Consider the following 16,395-nt stretch of genomic DNA (forward strand, 5'->3'; position numbering starts at 1 on the left):
CCGGGGCGCTTCACGCTCCTCCCCGACGGGGAGCGGGGAGCTGCATCCCGGACTGGGGACAGCAAGAATTGTCTGGGGATGCTCCGGGTCTGGCTCCCTGCCCGAAGCGATGGACGGGAGGACGGGAGCCGGGTGCAACAGAACCAGGGGAAAACGGGGAGCACCGACGGGCAGCACGCCTGCCTCTCCGCCCTCCTCCTCCATCCCTCCCTCCGCCTCTCCGTCCCTCCCTCCGCCTCCCCATCCCTCCCTCACTCTCTGTTTGACCCCTCCCTCCGGGGCAGGACGAGGCGGGACCGCAACACCGGGTCCTTTAGCGCGGCACCGGGCACCGGACACCAGCGGGACGAGCCGGGCAGACGGGAAGGCCTCGCCAGCGGCACTGACATCCCCCGCTCCCTCGGATATCACGGCCACGCCGGTCCCACGGCGGAGCGGCGATGCCCATCCCCACGGGCGCACGCACACGCTCGGCCGCTCACACCCGGCGCGCACTCGCGGCTCCCGGACACCACGGTCACAGCTCCCCGCGGCCCACGGGCGCCGTGGCCGGGCTGTGGGGTGGCGTGTCACCGCGGGTCCCCGCGGTCTCACCGTGCCACCCGCAGGGTGCCGGCCGCCCGTCGCTGGGCGGGACGTTCCATTGGCAGCGCGTGTTTTACGCGGAGCAGAGCACAAACCCTTCACCCCCAGCTGTAGCACGCCGCGCTGTGTGATCGACATCAACACACACAGCCCCACACTGCAGTTAATTTAATTCCACTCTTCCCGCCCCGAGCTACAGCTCCCTTCATTTTCATTTTTCCTCTGAATTCCCACAACTCAGACCTCTTTGATTTCCAGGTTTAATTAACAATGCTCATTAAATGAATTTTTATTCATTTCTTTTAATATTACCCTGCCACCTGTCTTTAGGAGGCATGGGCTGATCGTTTATTCTAATTTATTTGAGTTAAAGATGGCATTTAAGGGTGGGAGGAGGGATATGAAGAGGTATAGAGGGTTGATCCATTCAAATCTCTTCATCCCCCTCAAATGCTCTTCAAGGACGCTGCTCCTGGAAGTTCTGTATTTATTTTCCACCAGATCCATTTCATTTGCTAGGAAAAATTGGATTGGACATGCTATATTTTGCAGTTATGTTCCAGTTCATTCTTAATGTCCTTTGCTCGTCTAGTGCGTATAATCTCGAGTCTTTATTCATCTGAAAGAGGTGAAACTGTGCAAAATCCAGGCAGGAAGGGTTGTGAGTCAGCCTGCACAGGACAGCAGGCAGCAGCCTGGAGGGAAGCAGTGTTTCCACCCAAAAATGAGACAGAGCAGAGGAAACCTGCAACACTGACAGACAAAGGGAAGGAAAAACAAAAGGCAGAGCTGTCCCACTGCCCCTCACAGAACATGCTGGGTGAACTGGGGTCGTGGGAACACATCAGGCTGGGGCAGGGCCAGGCCAGCCTGGAGCTGTAGGGCTGTGTGGGGGGGTGTTGCCCTCCCCAGTACAACACAGCATTGCTCAGGAAGGAGAAAAGGGACCTTGCAACAGACTCTGGGCTTTAGGAAACCCCCAGAAGTTCCCCTGCCCTGGCACCTCCTCTTACCTTCTCTGAGAGCACAGTCAGCATCTTCCCAGCCCTGGTGTCCCACCCAGCAGCACCCTCAGAGCCCTGCAAGAAGCAGAATTGTTGTTGCAAGATGTCCAACACCTGCCTGAGCCCTTCACTGCCCCAGACCCTCTGTACAGAACCTGTCTGATGATGAGGGCAAACCAAACTCCTGGGCCTCTCATGGACAGGAGGCCCTCATTAAGCCACCAGTGCTGATGATGAACAATTCTTCACTTTTTGCTGTCCTAGGGTCCCAGGCAGGGCACAGGGGGTTGTCAACACATTCTCCCAGCAGCTGCCTGGTTTTGTTACTGGTTCAACCTGGCCAGGACAATTGCTGGGGTCACCTGAGCACAGGAGGCTCAAACACAGCTCCCTGCTACCTGTTCTTTAGCATCCCTGTTTAAGAACCACAAATCCAGCTGTGCTTGTGTTTTTCTCTGCCAAACATTCTTTGTGTTTTCTGACAGTCCTGCTGAGGACCTCAACACCAGAGCTGCCCCCTCACTCCCCAGCTACAGAGAGCATTTGCTGTGAGTCTGGGCAAGGTCTCCACCCCAGGGACCACTTCTTGCACATGGATCCAAGCCAGAATCCCTGAAAAACTGGTTTTGTAACAAAGGTCCCAGAGCTCCTTCCCAGGAGATCCCCAGCACTGTCATGAGCGTGCAAGGGGCTTGAGGCAGCAACCTCTGCTCCTGGGGGTCAGCAACAACATCCTGGTGGAACAGGGTGATGAGAGCACCAAGACTAAAGTATGTGAGCAGAGCTCTTCTCTAGTCAAAGATGAACCAGTTCTTCACCAGAAGCTCAGCTCCTATCAACGCCTCAGGGTAATACAGGCTGCCCCTATTAATTCCCTCATCCCCTCCTCAGAAGGAATGTCCTTCCTATGGGGCTGGAGAGCCAGGCAGGGCTTTGGGGAGATCAGGGAGCCTGCTGAGGGGTGGGCAGGGAGTGTGGCAGCCCCCTTGCTACTCAGGCCTCCACTTTGACCATCCCTGCTACATCTCATGGCAAGAGGGAAGGGGCTGCACTGGGTTCTGGCAGCACAGCAGCCAAATAACAACCTTATAAAATATTTAATTTTATTGTCAGTGCTTTTGGGGTGAGATGAATAAATGCTGTAAGATAACGTATACCATGGTCAGGTTTGCAATGGCATTCTGATGTTTAAGTTGTCAAAGAGAAACAGAATGTGGATCTGCTCCTCTGGGGCCTTGTCCATCTCGTTGGAGCACAGTGAACAATCATCTTGCTCCTGGAGAGCTTGTACTGGTGTTGGAAATGCACTGGGAGATAAAGCACAGTTTGCTTTGCGTGTTGCTGGCTGCAATCCCACTCCGTGCTGGGATCTCAAACATTGGCAGAGAGAGGATGTTAGATGATGCCACATCCACCTCTCTGGCACCAGATCGTCAGTGCCCGTGGATGCCAGCTGCCAGAGGCAGAACCTGTGGTTGGGCTTGCAAAGATTGGGGTGGCTGAGGACATCCTGCAGCCTTTGAAGCCTTGGCCAGGCTGCCAGGGCACCATCTCCCTCGCGTGGGCTGAGCCAGCCGGGCGTGCTGGGGCTTGTGGACTGGCACACATGGAGCCAGCGGAGATGCCCACGTGGCAGGAGGCTTCCAACAGCTCCAGTGCCCTCCCCTCCTGAACATGCAGTGCACATGTTGTTAGCACTCAGTCCTGGGGAGGCACAACAGTCTTTTTAGGGGTGCACTGTCCAAGACTGTTTGGAAAGTGCCCTGGGACAAGAGAGCAATGATACTGCTCAAGGAGCTGCCATCTCCACTGGCATTCAGCCTGGTAGCATCCCAGAGCCATGTGGGTGTCTCACCCCTTCCATTGCCAGCTCAGAGCTGTGAGGGGCTCATGAGGAACGTGTTTTGTTTCATGCAAGGACACAAGTACATGACAACATATCAGGGACTCAGGGAGGGTCCAGCTCTGGCAGGGCACAGATGGTCCTGCTCACACCTGAGGGGACTTTACACCAAAGAGTGTGAGAATGAGGTGCAGATGCTCCTCTCCAGGCACCTGCTGGTGGCCAAACCCTACTCCCTAAGATGGGGAAGGATAAAACTGGGCTCTTGGTTTGTGCCCAGGTAGCCTCTCAGGAAATTAAAGACCAGCAGCCAAAGGCCTCTGGGTTAGGACTGTGCTAGTCTTGGAACTGTGGGCACAGGCTGGATCTCTGGTCAGGTGTTGAAGCTCCAAACATTGCCCACGGGAATGAACCATGGCCAAACCAGCTGCCCACAGCAAGCCCAGCACTGCACTGGGATAGCAGAACATCCTCCTGGTGATACAGGTCATATCTCTCATTAGCACTAATTAGTGGCTGTCATTAATGGGAAGCCTGCACCCCTGACCAGAGGCAAGAGAGCGTACAGGACTGGGAACACTTGAAGGCTTTGAGGGCTTGGGTGTTTTTTCTGACACTGCATTGTATTCCTAGCTTTTCCTGCTGCTGTGTCCCTGCGGTGCAGGGATGTGCTCCCGGCAGGCTGAGGAGCCTCTCCCAGCCCAGCTCCACAAAGTTCTGCTCTTTTCCAAGGCCAGGAGGCTCATTTGCTGGTTTGGCTCACACCGCTCTGCTGGCAGCACCTGCCTTTGTTCCAACTTGCACTGGCTGCCCAGGGCTGAGCTGAAAAGATCTGAAGATACTTTCCCTGAGCAGCAGCCTCATCTCCAGTTGTGTAAGGCACTCGCTCTAATAAAGCAGCGAGCCAAAACCACAGTATAAAGCAGGAATACACCCAGAGCCAGCTCTCCTTTTGAGGCAGCTTCGTGCTTGATTTTCCCTTGATCAGACGATTCCACAGCCCCCTCCAATGAGTTCTGATCAACGCCTCGGGCTGGCAGCAGAGCCGGTCCTGGCGAGACAGCAGCTCCCAGAGAACTCCTCGGCTGACACCTGGTGGAAAAGCGGGAGCAGGGAGCGCCGCTCGGATCAGCCTCAGCAGCCACCCTGCGCAGCCGCTCCTTCTGGGAAATGCCCTCGGGACAACGCGGTACCCCAGAACTGCAAGGCCAAGCTGGAAAGCCGCTGCTACTCCACGGTACATATGGCTTTCTCTTCTGTAAAGCAAGACGTTCTTTGGTCTGCAGGGAATCAGCAAGGGGGAGTTCACTCATTTTGGTCTCCACACCCTAAATGGAGCAGAGGCAGACTGAATCCTTCACCTTGCAAGAGTGGAAATCTCTCCCTGTACATTCCATCCTGGCAGTGAGAGGGAGCAAATAGAAAATCCCATGGATGTACTTTGTGCAGGTGTTTGATGGGGCAAAACAGGCAAAGCAAGTGGTGCTGGGAAGGTTTTCTAGGTATGAACTTGGAATGATGATACCAGTAGAGGATATGAACTGGGAGATCATCTGGCTGCACAGCATCACGTCACAAGGAGTTATTCCCAGTGCTATCAATAAATAATAAAGCTTTTCCCATTCCTGTATTTTTCAGGATTCTATGTGTAGTTAATAATATGTGCAGGACTCAGAGAAGGTAAAGTGAAAATCTGCAGGGCTTACTGTGACCATATTAATGGGAGAAGCAAGTATCCTGTCAGGGCCTTGGGGAGAAAGAAATCCCAGCACTGAGGAGTTTAAAAACCAAACTGACAAAATGTCTTTAATATCAAAACAGGCTGTTTTTACAGAGAAATCTTCACAACAGGTCAAGCAAGGGCAGGGTGAAATGTTCTGAGGCAGCATAGCTCTGCACACCGATGCGGACAGTGCTGATCATGCTGGGTGCTGCTGCATCACTCCAGTTTTGTAAAGTTTGGTCATTAAAATGTTTTTTTTGTGCCCATCTGGGAGCAAAGAGCACGGCAGAAGTGCTGAACAGACCTCGTGCAGGTGTCTGGCTTCATTTTCCACCTAGAGAGCTGCTGGCTCCTCCCTGTTCAGCCAGACACTGTTCCAGAGCTGCCATTCCATACAGATTGGCCCACTCCGTGCCGTGGTGGGACAGGATCACATCCCTGCACTGCTGGCTGGCTCTGGCCAGCTCCACCAGCACAGCCTGGAATGCAGTGACCAGCTCACAATCCACAGAGGCTGGAGCGACGCGGGACAGCAGCTGTGCCAGTCCCTGCAGGCAGCGCGCCCGGAGAGCGGCGTGGGGCAGCCAGGGGAGCAGCGGCACGCAGCCGGCCCAGGCCTGCATCCCCAGGAACCAGAGCTCCCGGATGTCGTCCCAGGCGCTGGCGTAGGAGGGGGACACGGCCAGGGCCAGCCCGTCGCTGCTGGGGTCTGCCTGCGCCGTGTGCGCCTGCGAGAGGAAGCGAATGGCAGCTCCAAAAAACTCCTTGGCAGACTGCGTTCCCTGAAGGGCTGGAAATAAAAGGAAATGAATGTTACAACACAGAGTTTGCTCTGTCAGAGAAGGGCCCTGTGGTGGGGCTGTGTGGAGCAGAATATCTTCCTGCCCTAGAAATCTCTTTACCCCAGCACATCAGCCTGCTGATTGTTTCATGTATTCCTTGCTCCTGAACATTTTTGGTTGATCACTTTTCCAATGACAAACTGGACCAGTTTCCCTTCTATTTAGTTTCTCCAGCCCAACTACCCAGCTCCTGGTCTCTGCCCATGCAGCACAACGTGGGCTTTGCCAATGGGAACTTCCTTTACCTGCTGATCCTGCGAGGATCCTGGCCATCATCAGGCCCAGAGTGGCAACGTTTGCTGCCAGAACCAGGTGATGCTTCTGGGGCAGCAGAAGTGGAAGAGACTTCAGCAACACATCCATCAAGGAGGAAAAGGTTTTGTCACGCCTAGAGAGAAAATAAACCCTTTTTGACACATTTACTGAGCAGAGCCAGAAGCACCTGAGAATGTCAAGGTTAAACACAGCACCAAAAATATAATGAATCTGGGGTTGAAAAGGGAACATCCCTGTTCAGCATGGCAGCTTAACAGATCCTCAAGTTTGATACACAAGGCACCCTTTCTTCCCAACCTCAGAGCCAGCTCCCACAGCTGTTACCTGACCAGGTCTGGAGCAGTCACAACCAGGTTAAGGAAAATCCCACACATGGTCTGGAGACTCATTTCAGTGCTCAGAGGCGCTGGGGCCGTGGACTCAGAGGTCAGAACCTCCCACTGCTGCAGGAAGTACTCACACAGCAGTGCTGGGGCCCCTTCGGCAATGAGGATGTCCCGGGGTTTGTCCTCTGCTGTCAAATGGCAAAAGCCAGGCAGCAGAAATCTGGAAGGGGAAAGAAACTGGGAGCATGAGGTAGAATGGGTCTGAGCCCTGCATTTACATCCATCTCGGGGGAGAAAACCCCATGGAAGTGGCACTGCAGGGAGAATGAAAATAGAAAAAATATTTGAGCAGGTTTGTGCTAAAATGCAACAAATATGTGCTTAAAATGCTCACCTCAGAGCATCCCGGGGTAAGGCAGAGCCCTCGGTGCTGACCAGCTCTGCCTGGGGAAGACTCACAGCTGGGCTGCCCTCCTTGAAAAGTTTCCTGGCATAATCAACAAGGAAAGGCAAGAGCTCACAGATTTCCTGCTTGAGGGAGGATGTCTCTTCAGCCATCCAAGCTCCAAGGACTCGAACAGAGGCGAAGATGAAAGGATCTTGCAGCTCCTCCTGTTTAACCTGCATGAAGAAAAAACAAAGTGACACATTATTGTCACTGTACATCAGCTACCACAGGTCTGGAAATCACAGTGGGACAAGAGGGGGAGTTTGTTCCACACAGAGACACCCCCACAACCTGCTCTTCTTTAAAAGCCCAGCCTTACCTGTCTCAAGTAGAATATTACAGCTCCAAATGCCTCCTCCATAATCCTCATAAGCTGCATTTTCTGCACATTTTCTAGCAGAGGGTTCTCTTCCCTCAGGCACTCCTGGATCCCCATCTCCATAAGGACATAGCAGGCTGTCACCACTTCTTTCTTCCCCTCCACCTCCAGGGGATCTGGCTCCTCCAGGGTCAGGCGGACCTCCACGCAAGCCAAGTTCACCAGCAGGGCCAGGAATTTGCTGCCAGCACTCCCTGCTGGGATCCACTCAGCCCCACAGGCCTGCACGAGGCTGGCTGCAAGTTTCAGAGCGGGGTCCCGCTGTGACTGGCTGAGTTTGCTGCCCAAAACATCAGCCAGCCCTTTGTAAAGTCTGCACAGGCACTCGGAGCCCTGCGAGTTCTCTGTGAGAGGAGGTGACAGGGGGATGAAGTGAGGCAGAACCTCACACAGCTCAAATTTGGTCATGTCTTCAGCCTTGAGGAAGTCACTGGAGAGCTTGCTGAGCACAGCCAGGAGCTGTGGAGCATCTCTCTGCCAGCACCTGGCCTCTGCTACGGCCAACAGCCCCATAAGCAATGTGAGGGCACGCTCAGAGCCGTGACCACCATTCAGGTAGGCCTGGCACAGGGCAGACACTGTCCCTTTGGTCACCAACTCCCTGGGGCCCCTGGCCGTGGCCAGGACAGCACTGAGGCATTGGTACACGTCATCAACCATGGATGTACAGTCTGGGTCGCAGGGGGACAGCAGGACATCATTGAAGGTCGGGATTTTGTTCAGGATCTGGGAGTGCCCAGCTAGCTCTGGGTCGGTGCAGAAACAGGCCAGCAGGGTGAGGCCGAGGGCACGGAAGGTGTGCGGGGGGCAGTCGGCTGGGGGCTGCTGGGAGATCAGCAGGCGGGTCGGGAATGTGAAACCGATCGCGTCGAAGATCTGGCGGCGGGTCTTGGCATCCACATCTCCGGCTCTGACTGCTTTGGTCACCTACGAGGTAAAACAGGAGTGAGCACAAGCATAGCAAAAGGATTTGGTATATGTACAGGATGGAACTGCTGCAAATCAGAGACCAAAACAACTTTATTTAGTGCAGGGAAGTAAGCACCGAGGTGGCACTTGGTCCAGTGCTAATCCAGACATTTACCACAGTGTTTCAAGAGTGTGGCAGCACCGACTGACTCTCCACACACCCAGGTCAAGGCCAGGCTCAACTGCTTTGCTGAAGGGAACCCCAAAGCCCTGAAGCAGCTCTGCTCAGAGGCACTAAAACCCATCCCCCAGCATCCCCCAGGCAGTCCCGCGTCCAGCAGGGTGTATGGCCTCCCCTTTACCCTCTCCTGAGCCGATCCCACGGTTCCTTACCAGGAGCAGCGCTGCGAACTGCTCGCTGTCGTTCCTCGAGTCTCTGAGCACACTGAGGCAACGCTTCAGCGTGGCGAGCCTGTCCCCGGAGTCCGAGGCCATGGCCGGGAAGCGCGGCTGAAGGACTAGAGGGGGACACGGGCAGACTTCCCTCGGCCCTGTCCCTCGCGGCTCCGGTCCCTTCCCTCGGCCCTGTCCCTCGCGGCTTCGGCCCCTTCCCTCACGGTTTCCGCTCCTTCCCTCACGGGCCCCGCTGACCCCGCCTCCCCCTCCAGCCAATCCGCGCGCCGCCTCCGCGCCGCCGGCCAACCGCGTGCCGCCTTGTTGGGCGGTGCCCGAAGCCGCCGCCTCCGCGCGGAACTGTGGGCAAATCACCTGTGGCTGCGCGGCCTCCGCGCCCGCCCCGCCCGGTGCGACCGGGAGCGGCGGGGGAGAGCGGCGGGGATCCGCGGCTCCGCAGCCCTGGCACTGCCCGCACGGCCGGACCCAGCCCTGGTGCCGGGAGGCGGCGGTTCAGCTTCCGGGTGAGCGTGCGCCGCCATGGCCGCGGGGCAGGAGGCCGCGGTGCCCCCGGGCCCGCCGCGCTGGAGCCCCGGCCGTGCCCGGCGCCCGGTGCCCGCCTGAGCTCGCCGAGGAGCCGCTGAGGAGCTACCGAGCCTCGCCATGCGCCCTTGGTACGTACGCGCCGGCGGACGGAGCGCTGCCGCCTCCCGCGGGGCCCGGGCCCGGCCCGGGGGCTCCGTGCTGGGCTCCGGCCGGGCAGGGGCGGGCACCGGGGGCTGCGGCGGCGGAAAGTTTCCTCAAGGACCTGTTGGCCGAGCGGGCGCGTGTTTGCATCCTCCCCCGTGAAGTTTCCCTCCCGTGTCTGTTTCTGCTCTGCTGCGGACGGTTGAGTCTTCTTCGAGGTGTGAGAAGCTCTGAGTGCTTGCGGAGCGCTGGTGGATCCGGCTGTCACAGCATTCCCTGTCACAGCATTCCCTGTCACAGCATCCCCTGTCTCAGCATTCCCTTTGGATTCTTCAGAACTGGCCTATTTAATGCTGTTTAGTGCCTAATGATGCTTTCATTGCTCCTTAAAATAGATACTATTTGTTACCTGTGAAATAATTAATGTTCTCCTACTGTATCGCCTAGCGATAATTTGCATTCAATTAGCATGTAAGCCTATTAAATAGCCTTTGGCATTAGAAAGGCAGAGAAGTTTGGTGGTCTCTGCCCTGTGGGACAAAACAAGAAGCAAACCAGGGTGTTAGCTCCCAGTTTCCCAGCGTTGCTGTGCTCTCGTTTCCCTGTTTCTGGCTGGCACCAGCCAGCACGGATGTGCCTGTGGTGACATCGCCGGGCAGATGTGCAGGGCTTGTCCCTCCCTGTGTTATCCTCGTGCTGCTGCTGGGTGTCCAATCCTCAGGCATATTTGAAATTGAAATGTCCTAAATGCCTGTTTGGAGACCAGTGGACAGCTATTGTGATATCAGATGAAAAATGGGGTCTGGAGGAGAAAACCACAAGGGAAAGGCTCTCTGCACTCAACACTGAGAGCTGTGCCACTACAGATTTCATTTTGGTATCAGACATTGATAGTTCCTTAGCAACAGCTGGACTAATCGCAGCTGATAAGACATTCCTTTTCCTCCACAAATGCTCTGTTCGCTTTGCACTCTCGCTGGATCTGTGCAGGAACATTTCAATTGCCACAGGATGTTTTGTGTTTCATACCCTGCGTGTTTCTAGAACCCTGCTGCTGCCCACAAAGGCCATGGAGAAGAGGTTGGAAGCCAAGCCCAGCATCAGCACCCGGTTCCTGTCCCAATACTGCCTGGGAAAAGCTGTGAGGGAGCTGGGAATTCTGCAGCTGTTCTACCTGTGCACTTGCCTGTGTGCCTCGTGCTCCTCTGCAGGTGACTCTTCTGTTCTCTCTGGGACTCTGTATGGATTTTTATAGTCTTTATCCCTCTTATTTGTTTGAAATACTGTGAGAGAAAAGTGAAATTATTTACTGGTAGACATTATAGTGTTGGTTTCTTATTGGTTTCCTTTTTAATTGTTTTTTTTTAACTGAGAAACCAAAGCAGTTGTTTTTTTTCAAACCAAACAAAGCACCACCCTCAGCAGTTACTAAATGAGCTCTCAAAATTGTAGCTTGTATCTCAGAGAGAGCTTTTTCTGACCTTAATTTTTGACAAAAGGGACAAGTGATAATCTGAAAAATAATTTAATTTAAGGAAAGCAGCCTGGAAAGGCAGGAATGTTTTTTAGCCCTAAGATGTTTAATGCTCTTCCCAAGAGCAGTGTGTCAGAAGTCTTTATTTGCCTACAGGCAATGGTTATGTTTGTTTTTTTCTTTATTTCCTGTTCAAACTTGAGCAACCAACCTCCTGCTCAAGTAAATAACCAAGTTAGTGGCTTGGATGGAAGTTTTCCTCTAATGGATTGTGTGATGTTTGGTTTGGGAAGGGGGTTGGTCTGCTTTGTTTCCCAGTTATGTGGGCATGTTCTCCAGGCAGCTGCAGCGTCGCTGTTGTGCTACTGGACCTTCCTGGACAGTTCCCAGTGGCAGATTTGATTAAGCTAATGAGCTGTGTGATCTTAATCAGCTAATTCAGACCCTGGAAAAACATGTTTGTATTCCTGGTAAGGGTTGTGTGTTTCAATGATGAGGGTTTCCTTGTCAACTGAGCTTCCTGCCTGCATTTCCTGGCTTTGGTAATTTCTTGGAAGTTCAGAGTTAGAGCTCCTATGAGACTCCTAGAGGGTGTTCTAGACAGTGTTGGTGTGTTTAAGGGCTGCTATGCTTAAAAGAGTTAAAGCCAGGACTCACAGAAATGTTAAGATTGGAACAGTGCAAGTCTGAGATCATCAAGTCCAACTGTTAAATGAGTGAAGAGTCCATCAAATTAAGGCTTTTGCGTGTGCAGAAATAAATATAATTATATGGGCATAGTTACTTTGATGTGGACATTTTTTCCATTGCAGAGTTTTTGTTATTTTGGGCTTGTTTGTGTCACTCAGGCAGCAGAGTTTGTGAAGCTGAGGAGGAGTTATGGCTGCCTAGAAATGAGCGTGGTCATGTGGAGTTACGCAAGGGGGACTGTGTTGACATAACTGACTGACTGACTGTGTGGCAGGTTTAAAAAGTCCATAGAGTCAAGTCTTTAATCATTAATCTGCTATCAGGCAGGATTAACTGCCTGGGCAAGTCTGTAAACCTAAAGTTATTAATAGAAGCTGTTCCTGTGTGTTCCATTCCCCTGCTGCTCAGCAAAGCTGTGAGCTGCTTGCCTGGGACAGGAACTCCTGAGCTCCAGGGAAGAGCAGTTTTCTCCACTGATGTGACAAAAACAGTATGGAAAAGTGACTAAGCACACCCACTGGGCAGGTGTCTTGTGACTTGTGTGGTGCTGAGCTTAGGAGGGAACTCATCCTCAGGAATGTTCCTGCTTTCCACTGATGAGTGCAAGTGTAGATTTTGTTTTCTCCCAGGGCGTGTAAAGTTGTCTGAATGTTTGATGCCCACCAAAGGCCATGGAATTTGAAAATGCGAAGTGAAAATCAGTATGTCTCTGTGGAAAATTCACATTTGGCATGCTGGGAGTTGCCTGTTCACTTCTGTCATTCCTGAGAGTTGTCTGAGTTTTAAGCTGTCCATGTACAGCAATTCAGAAGAACATACTGGCTAATTTCGAATAAATATGTCCCAAGTGGCCATTAACAGAGCTCTGGAAATGAAATGTAGCCAAAATATTATTCAAATCTTGTTTTAGCAGTGTGTTAAAAGAGAAGCAGAATGTTCTCAGCATGGCAGTGTTGTGTCATCCAGGCTAAGTCATGGCTCTGACATGCTGAGATGTTTCTGGGGGTCCAGGCTGTACATTTGAGATGAATAAATATGGTACATGTGTTATGTAGTGATTTGTCACAAGGGATATCTTCCCTGGGAACATTTTACTTTTAAATGTGCCCCCTTCTGTGTGTGCCCCAGTTCCAAGCTTGGTACTAGAAACTGCTGCTGAATTTCACTGCTTCCATATCAAGCCTTAATTTGAGTGGTATGTGTGAGCCAGGCGTGACACATGAGGAGAGATGGATGAGCAGTGATGGAGGAGGAGGAAGGATTTTAGGAATGTGGGAAGCAGCACATTTCCCTCATGCACGGGATAAATTAGCAACAGTGATTCACCTTTAACAGAAAGGGAATTTTACAGGCAAAACGTAAATCTGAGTGGATGAGATCCTGATGAAATTCACAGGGATGGTGTAATTCTTCAATTTGTTATTGTTTCTCCAAGTCTGGAGAGGGTGTGTGTGCATACACATGGATTTGGTGTGTACACACGTTCCATATTTTGCTCTAATTCCAGCCCCCTCAGGTTGGTGCCAGGAGCTTGTCCCTGCCTGTGACTGTGACAGTGGTGCCAGGGACTGGCAGTCCTGGCATTGCAGGTGTGATGAGGCTGCCAGTTGCCCTGGGCACACAGATTCCCTGTCTGCTCTCTCTCCAAGGAAGTGCTTTGTGTTGATGAGGTGTGACAAGGGTGCTGAGGTTTTTAAAGATCCTGATGTCAACTTCTCTTGCTGTTGAACATTTGCAGAGTTTCTTTTACACATTCCAGTGCTCAAGTAAGGAGCTTCTCCCCCTTCTGCACAGTGGTGGGTTCAGACACCCACAGGGAGCTCTGTCCCCCATGACTTAGTCACTAAACTCGAGTTCATTCTCAATCAGGATATTGTAATTTAAATTCAGACTTTATTTTAATGGAGAAAAATGTTTCCCATTTGTGTTGTGTTCAAGAACTCAATTTTTGACAGGAAGGGAGCCAGATCTGGAGCATATTCTCCAGCTGCACAACTCCCAGTCCAGCAACACTGTTTGTAATCTTCCAATGACCTATTATTGCTTGGATGCTGAACACAGCACAGTGTAACAGTCCCATAGGTCATTAGGCTATTTTTAGGGAGTCCTTAATCTGCAGAGCTCTGAATTTTGGAAGCCTTTAATCCATTGATCCCTGCAAGCACTCAAAATTTTCATGCTAAGAAAAAAAAGAATCCATATGCAAAGCAGTTGTTGCTTTACTGCAGAGCTGAGACTAGAAGTGACTTGTCTCTTAACTGAAATGATGTCAAATGTTTGAGGGTTTTTAATGAAAAACACTATGGCAGGGTGGGTGGCAAGGCTTTGCCTTGCAGAACCCTTTTCTAGAAACTGTTAACAACTCCCCAGGTGGAGCAGATTCATTCAGACTAAGCAACTGATGTCAAATATCAGCATGGAAGAGTTAAAAATGCCTCTGTACTGTGCACCAAGCCAGTGTCAGTGTTTGCAGTGTTTTCCTTCTGGGCAGACTATGGGCAGAGAGGCAAGACCATAACTGGTTAAAGAACTGTGCTTGGGATTTTGGGGTTCAGCTGGACCCCAAAATTTTGGGTTTCTGGCTCTGAACTTGCTGTGTGGCCTTGGGCCAACTGCTCAGTGTGAGCATTATGGGCTCCTCTGGAACAAACATTTCTGTCTTCACTTCTGTTTCTCCATCCCTGTTAGAAAGGGTGGTGGTGGCGTAGGTAGGAGGAGCAGATTGTTCCTTAAAATCTTGTGTGAGTACTGGATAGTGAGGCCAGGTAGAGATTCTGAGAAGTCAGATTTACTTTCCTGTATTCTCTCTCCTGCGTTTTTCCTGTGTCCCAGGTGATGAGATCTATTATCCACTGCTTTAAAGGACTGAGAATTGTCTGTTTGTCTTCCCTCTTCTTTCCCAGATGCAAACTGGAACGGATCTAAATGTGAGCTGGGGAAGATCCTGCTTGGGGGCCGTTTGAGATCGTGGGCAGGTCACCATTTGCAGCTTCTGGAAGGGTTCCATACTCTGAGCTCCTGTCAGACCACTTGCTGCCAGCGCTCCACCTGTGATGCCTTTTGGTTCTTGGAAAATATGTGCATCCAGGTGAACTGCACCATGCCTGGCACATGTCAGGCCAACAAGACTGGCTTTTCAGATTCTGTTTTGGTGTTTTTAAAGAAATCAAAAAGCACAGAGCACTTGTTAAACTTCCATATGGAAAATGATGGGAAGACTTGGAGTCACAAGTGGTTGGACTGGGACATCCCTGTCCAGAGGAAGAAAAGACTGCGGAGATCATTGCAGAAGTGGAGGTTGGCAGGTAACAGGGTGCAGCTCCTGAGAAGGGATCTGGCAGAGAACTCCAGAAACAGTGGAAGTGAAACAGAACACTCGAAGAATCAGGTCCTGAGGCACTTAGTGGCAGACAGAGCTGCTCCTGAGAAGGAAAAACAAAAGCAAGACTTGCTGAAAAATGGACAGAATCCAAGAGAACTGAACCCCAGAAGCCCACTCCCTCCTAAGAGCAATAATGTGAACAGGTCACAGGATGCTGACGGTGACTTGCCCCAGGTAAGTGATGGGTGGGGCTGTCTGGGACAGTTGTGTCCCTCCTCAGTCTGACTTTAGGTTGATTTTTGACTTGGAACTGCCCTGGGATGGGATACGTTTTCAGGTTACCAGTTTTTAGCCTCCTATCAACAAGGCATGGCCAGTGGTTTGGGGTTTTGTTTGGGTTTTGGGGTAGGTTTTTTTGCTTCCCTTTTCTTAGCTGGGATAAACTGTGTTGAAGCTGGAAAGTGAGGCAGGATGGAGTCTGTGGTAATGATTATCCTCTGTATAACCACACAGTATGCTTGCCAGAGAAGGAAAGGTGACATGTCAGTGGGAATTGTCTGGGAGTTGAAAACTGTGACCTGTAAAAGTACCTGTTCAGATCCACACAATAAAAAAGCTGTTTTCATTTAAATGCTGAATTGAGGCAGTTAAATACATTATTTTATAGAGTCATGCAAAGAGCTCACAGTGTACTTCAATGTCAATCTGCTTGCTTGAGTTGGCATCTTAATTCCAAATGTTCTCTTTTTTGAAGAGTGCTCCAGTTTCTCAAATCCTCCAAAGCTTACCTTGGCACTGGGTGAATGAAATCAGTTTAGTCTCTACTCCAAATACATACAGTGTTAAGCCAGTACATCATGATGTTACAGAGAATTTGGCACATTTGAATTGTTAAGTGATGTTTGTGTTTTTACATCTGCAAATGATTTTTTGAGCCTTATCTCAAAAATGCTTGTGCACTCCTGATGTGAAATATAATTCCACTTTGTTAAACTGCTCCTGAAATAGCTTTTGCCATGTTTCAGGGATTTGGCTTTGTACAAAACCGGTGCCTCTGGTTCTGGAAATGACTGACTTTCAAATCCTGGTTGCAGGTAGGGCTGTGACTTCCTGAGCCACCTCCCTGGAGCAGGATGTGGCCAGCAGCCAAGGGACACTGCTGAGAGCTCCTGGGCAGCCTGGGTGACATGTGAAACCAGGCACTAAAACTCGACAAATGTTTGATTTCCCAGAACCCCCCCAGCATTCCAGGCTGACTTGAGCTCAGATTTCTTTCTCCCCTGCAATGCTGCAGCATTTCCACCCTTCCTGTTCTTTCCTCCTCCTAGGAGTTGAGCTGAGATGGTGACCCCATTCTCTCAGCTGTCATACATGTGAGGAGATGTCTTTGCAGCCCTCTTAAATGTCTTCTCTTGCTCTTGGGGAACAGCTTTTACATCTCCCTGCTTGTTCTTTTTGCAGTTTTGCTTTCCAGGTTATCCTGCTATTACTGTC

At 51.6% G+C, this 16,395-nt stretch overlaps 2 protein-coding genes across 2 annotated transcripts in view; one reads left to right on the forward strand and one right to left on the reverse strand.

Moving 5' to 3' along the window:
• Nucleotides 1–5,259: 5,259 nt before the first annotated feature.
• On the reverse strand, nucleotides 5,260–8,955 carry NCDN (neurochondrin). The gene is made up of 6 exons (XM_084222654.1): nucleotides 8,729–8,955; nucleotides 7,367–8,353; nucleotides 6,994–7,220; nucleotides 6,598–6,819; nucleotides 6,243–6,385; nucleotides 5,260–5,945 (listed from the first exon to the last, which is right to left on the reverse strand). The coding sequence occupies exons 1-6, from the start codon at nucleotides 8,828–8,830 to the stop codon at nucleotides 5,479–5,481; spliced, it is 2,148 nt and encodes a 715-aa protein (XP_084078780.1). The 5' UTR covers nucleotides 8,831–8,955; the 3' UTR covers nucleotides 5,260–5,478.
• Nucleotides 8,956–9,100: 145 nt separating this feature from the next.
• Nucleotides 9,101–16,395, forward strand: part of KIAA0319L (KIAA0319 like) — a 30,631-nt gene continuing 23,336 nt past the window's right edge. Inside the window, exons 1-3 of the mRNA XM_084222907.1 lie at nucleotides 9,101–9,402; nucleotides 10,460–10,626; nucleotides 14,483–15,135. Coding sequence (XP_084079033.1) covers nucleotides 10,485–10,626; nucleotides 14,483–15,135 — 795 coding nt within the window. The 5' untranslated portion in view covers nucleotides 9,101–9,402; nucleotides 10,460–10,484. The remainder of the gene's footprint in view (nucleotides 9,403–10,459; nucleotides 10,627–14,482; nucleotides 15,136–16,395) is intronic.

The sequence above is a fragment of the Fringilla coelebs genome (genome assembly GCF_963513975.1).
Source record: "Fringilla coelebs genome assembly, chromosome: 28".
Taxonomy (NCBI): Eukaryota; Metazoa; Chordata; class Aves; order Passeriformes; family Fringillidae; genus Fringilla; species Fringilla coelebs.

Bases quoted from the DNA above. Each gene is read 5' to 3' on its own strand.
- NCDN (XM_084222654.1), bottom strand. From the start codon at position 8,830: ATGGCCTCGGACTCCGGGGACAGGCTCGCCACGCTGAAGCGTTGCCTC. The intron at 7,221-7,366 runs GTAAGGCTGGGC...TTCTTCATGCAG, and splicing joins TAATATTCTACTTGAGACAG to GTTAAACAGGAGGAGCTGCA. The intron at 6,820-6,993 runs GTGAGCATTTTA...TTCCCCTTCCAG, and splicing joins TTACCCCGGGATGCTCTGAG to ATTTCTGCTGCCTGGCTTTT.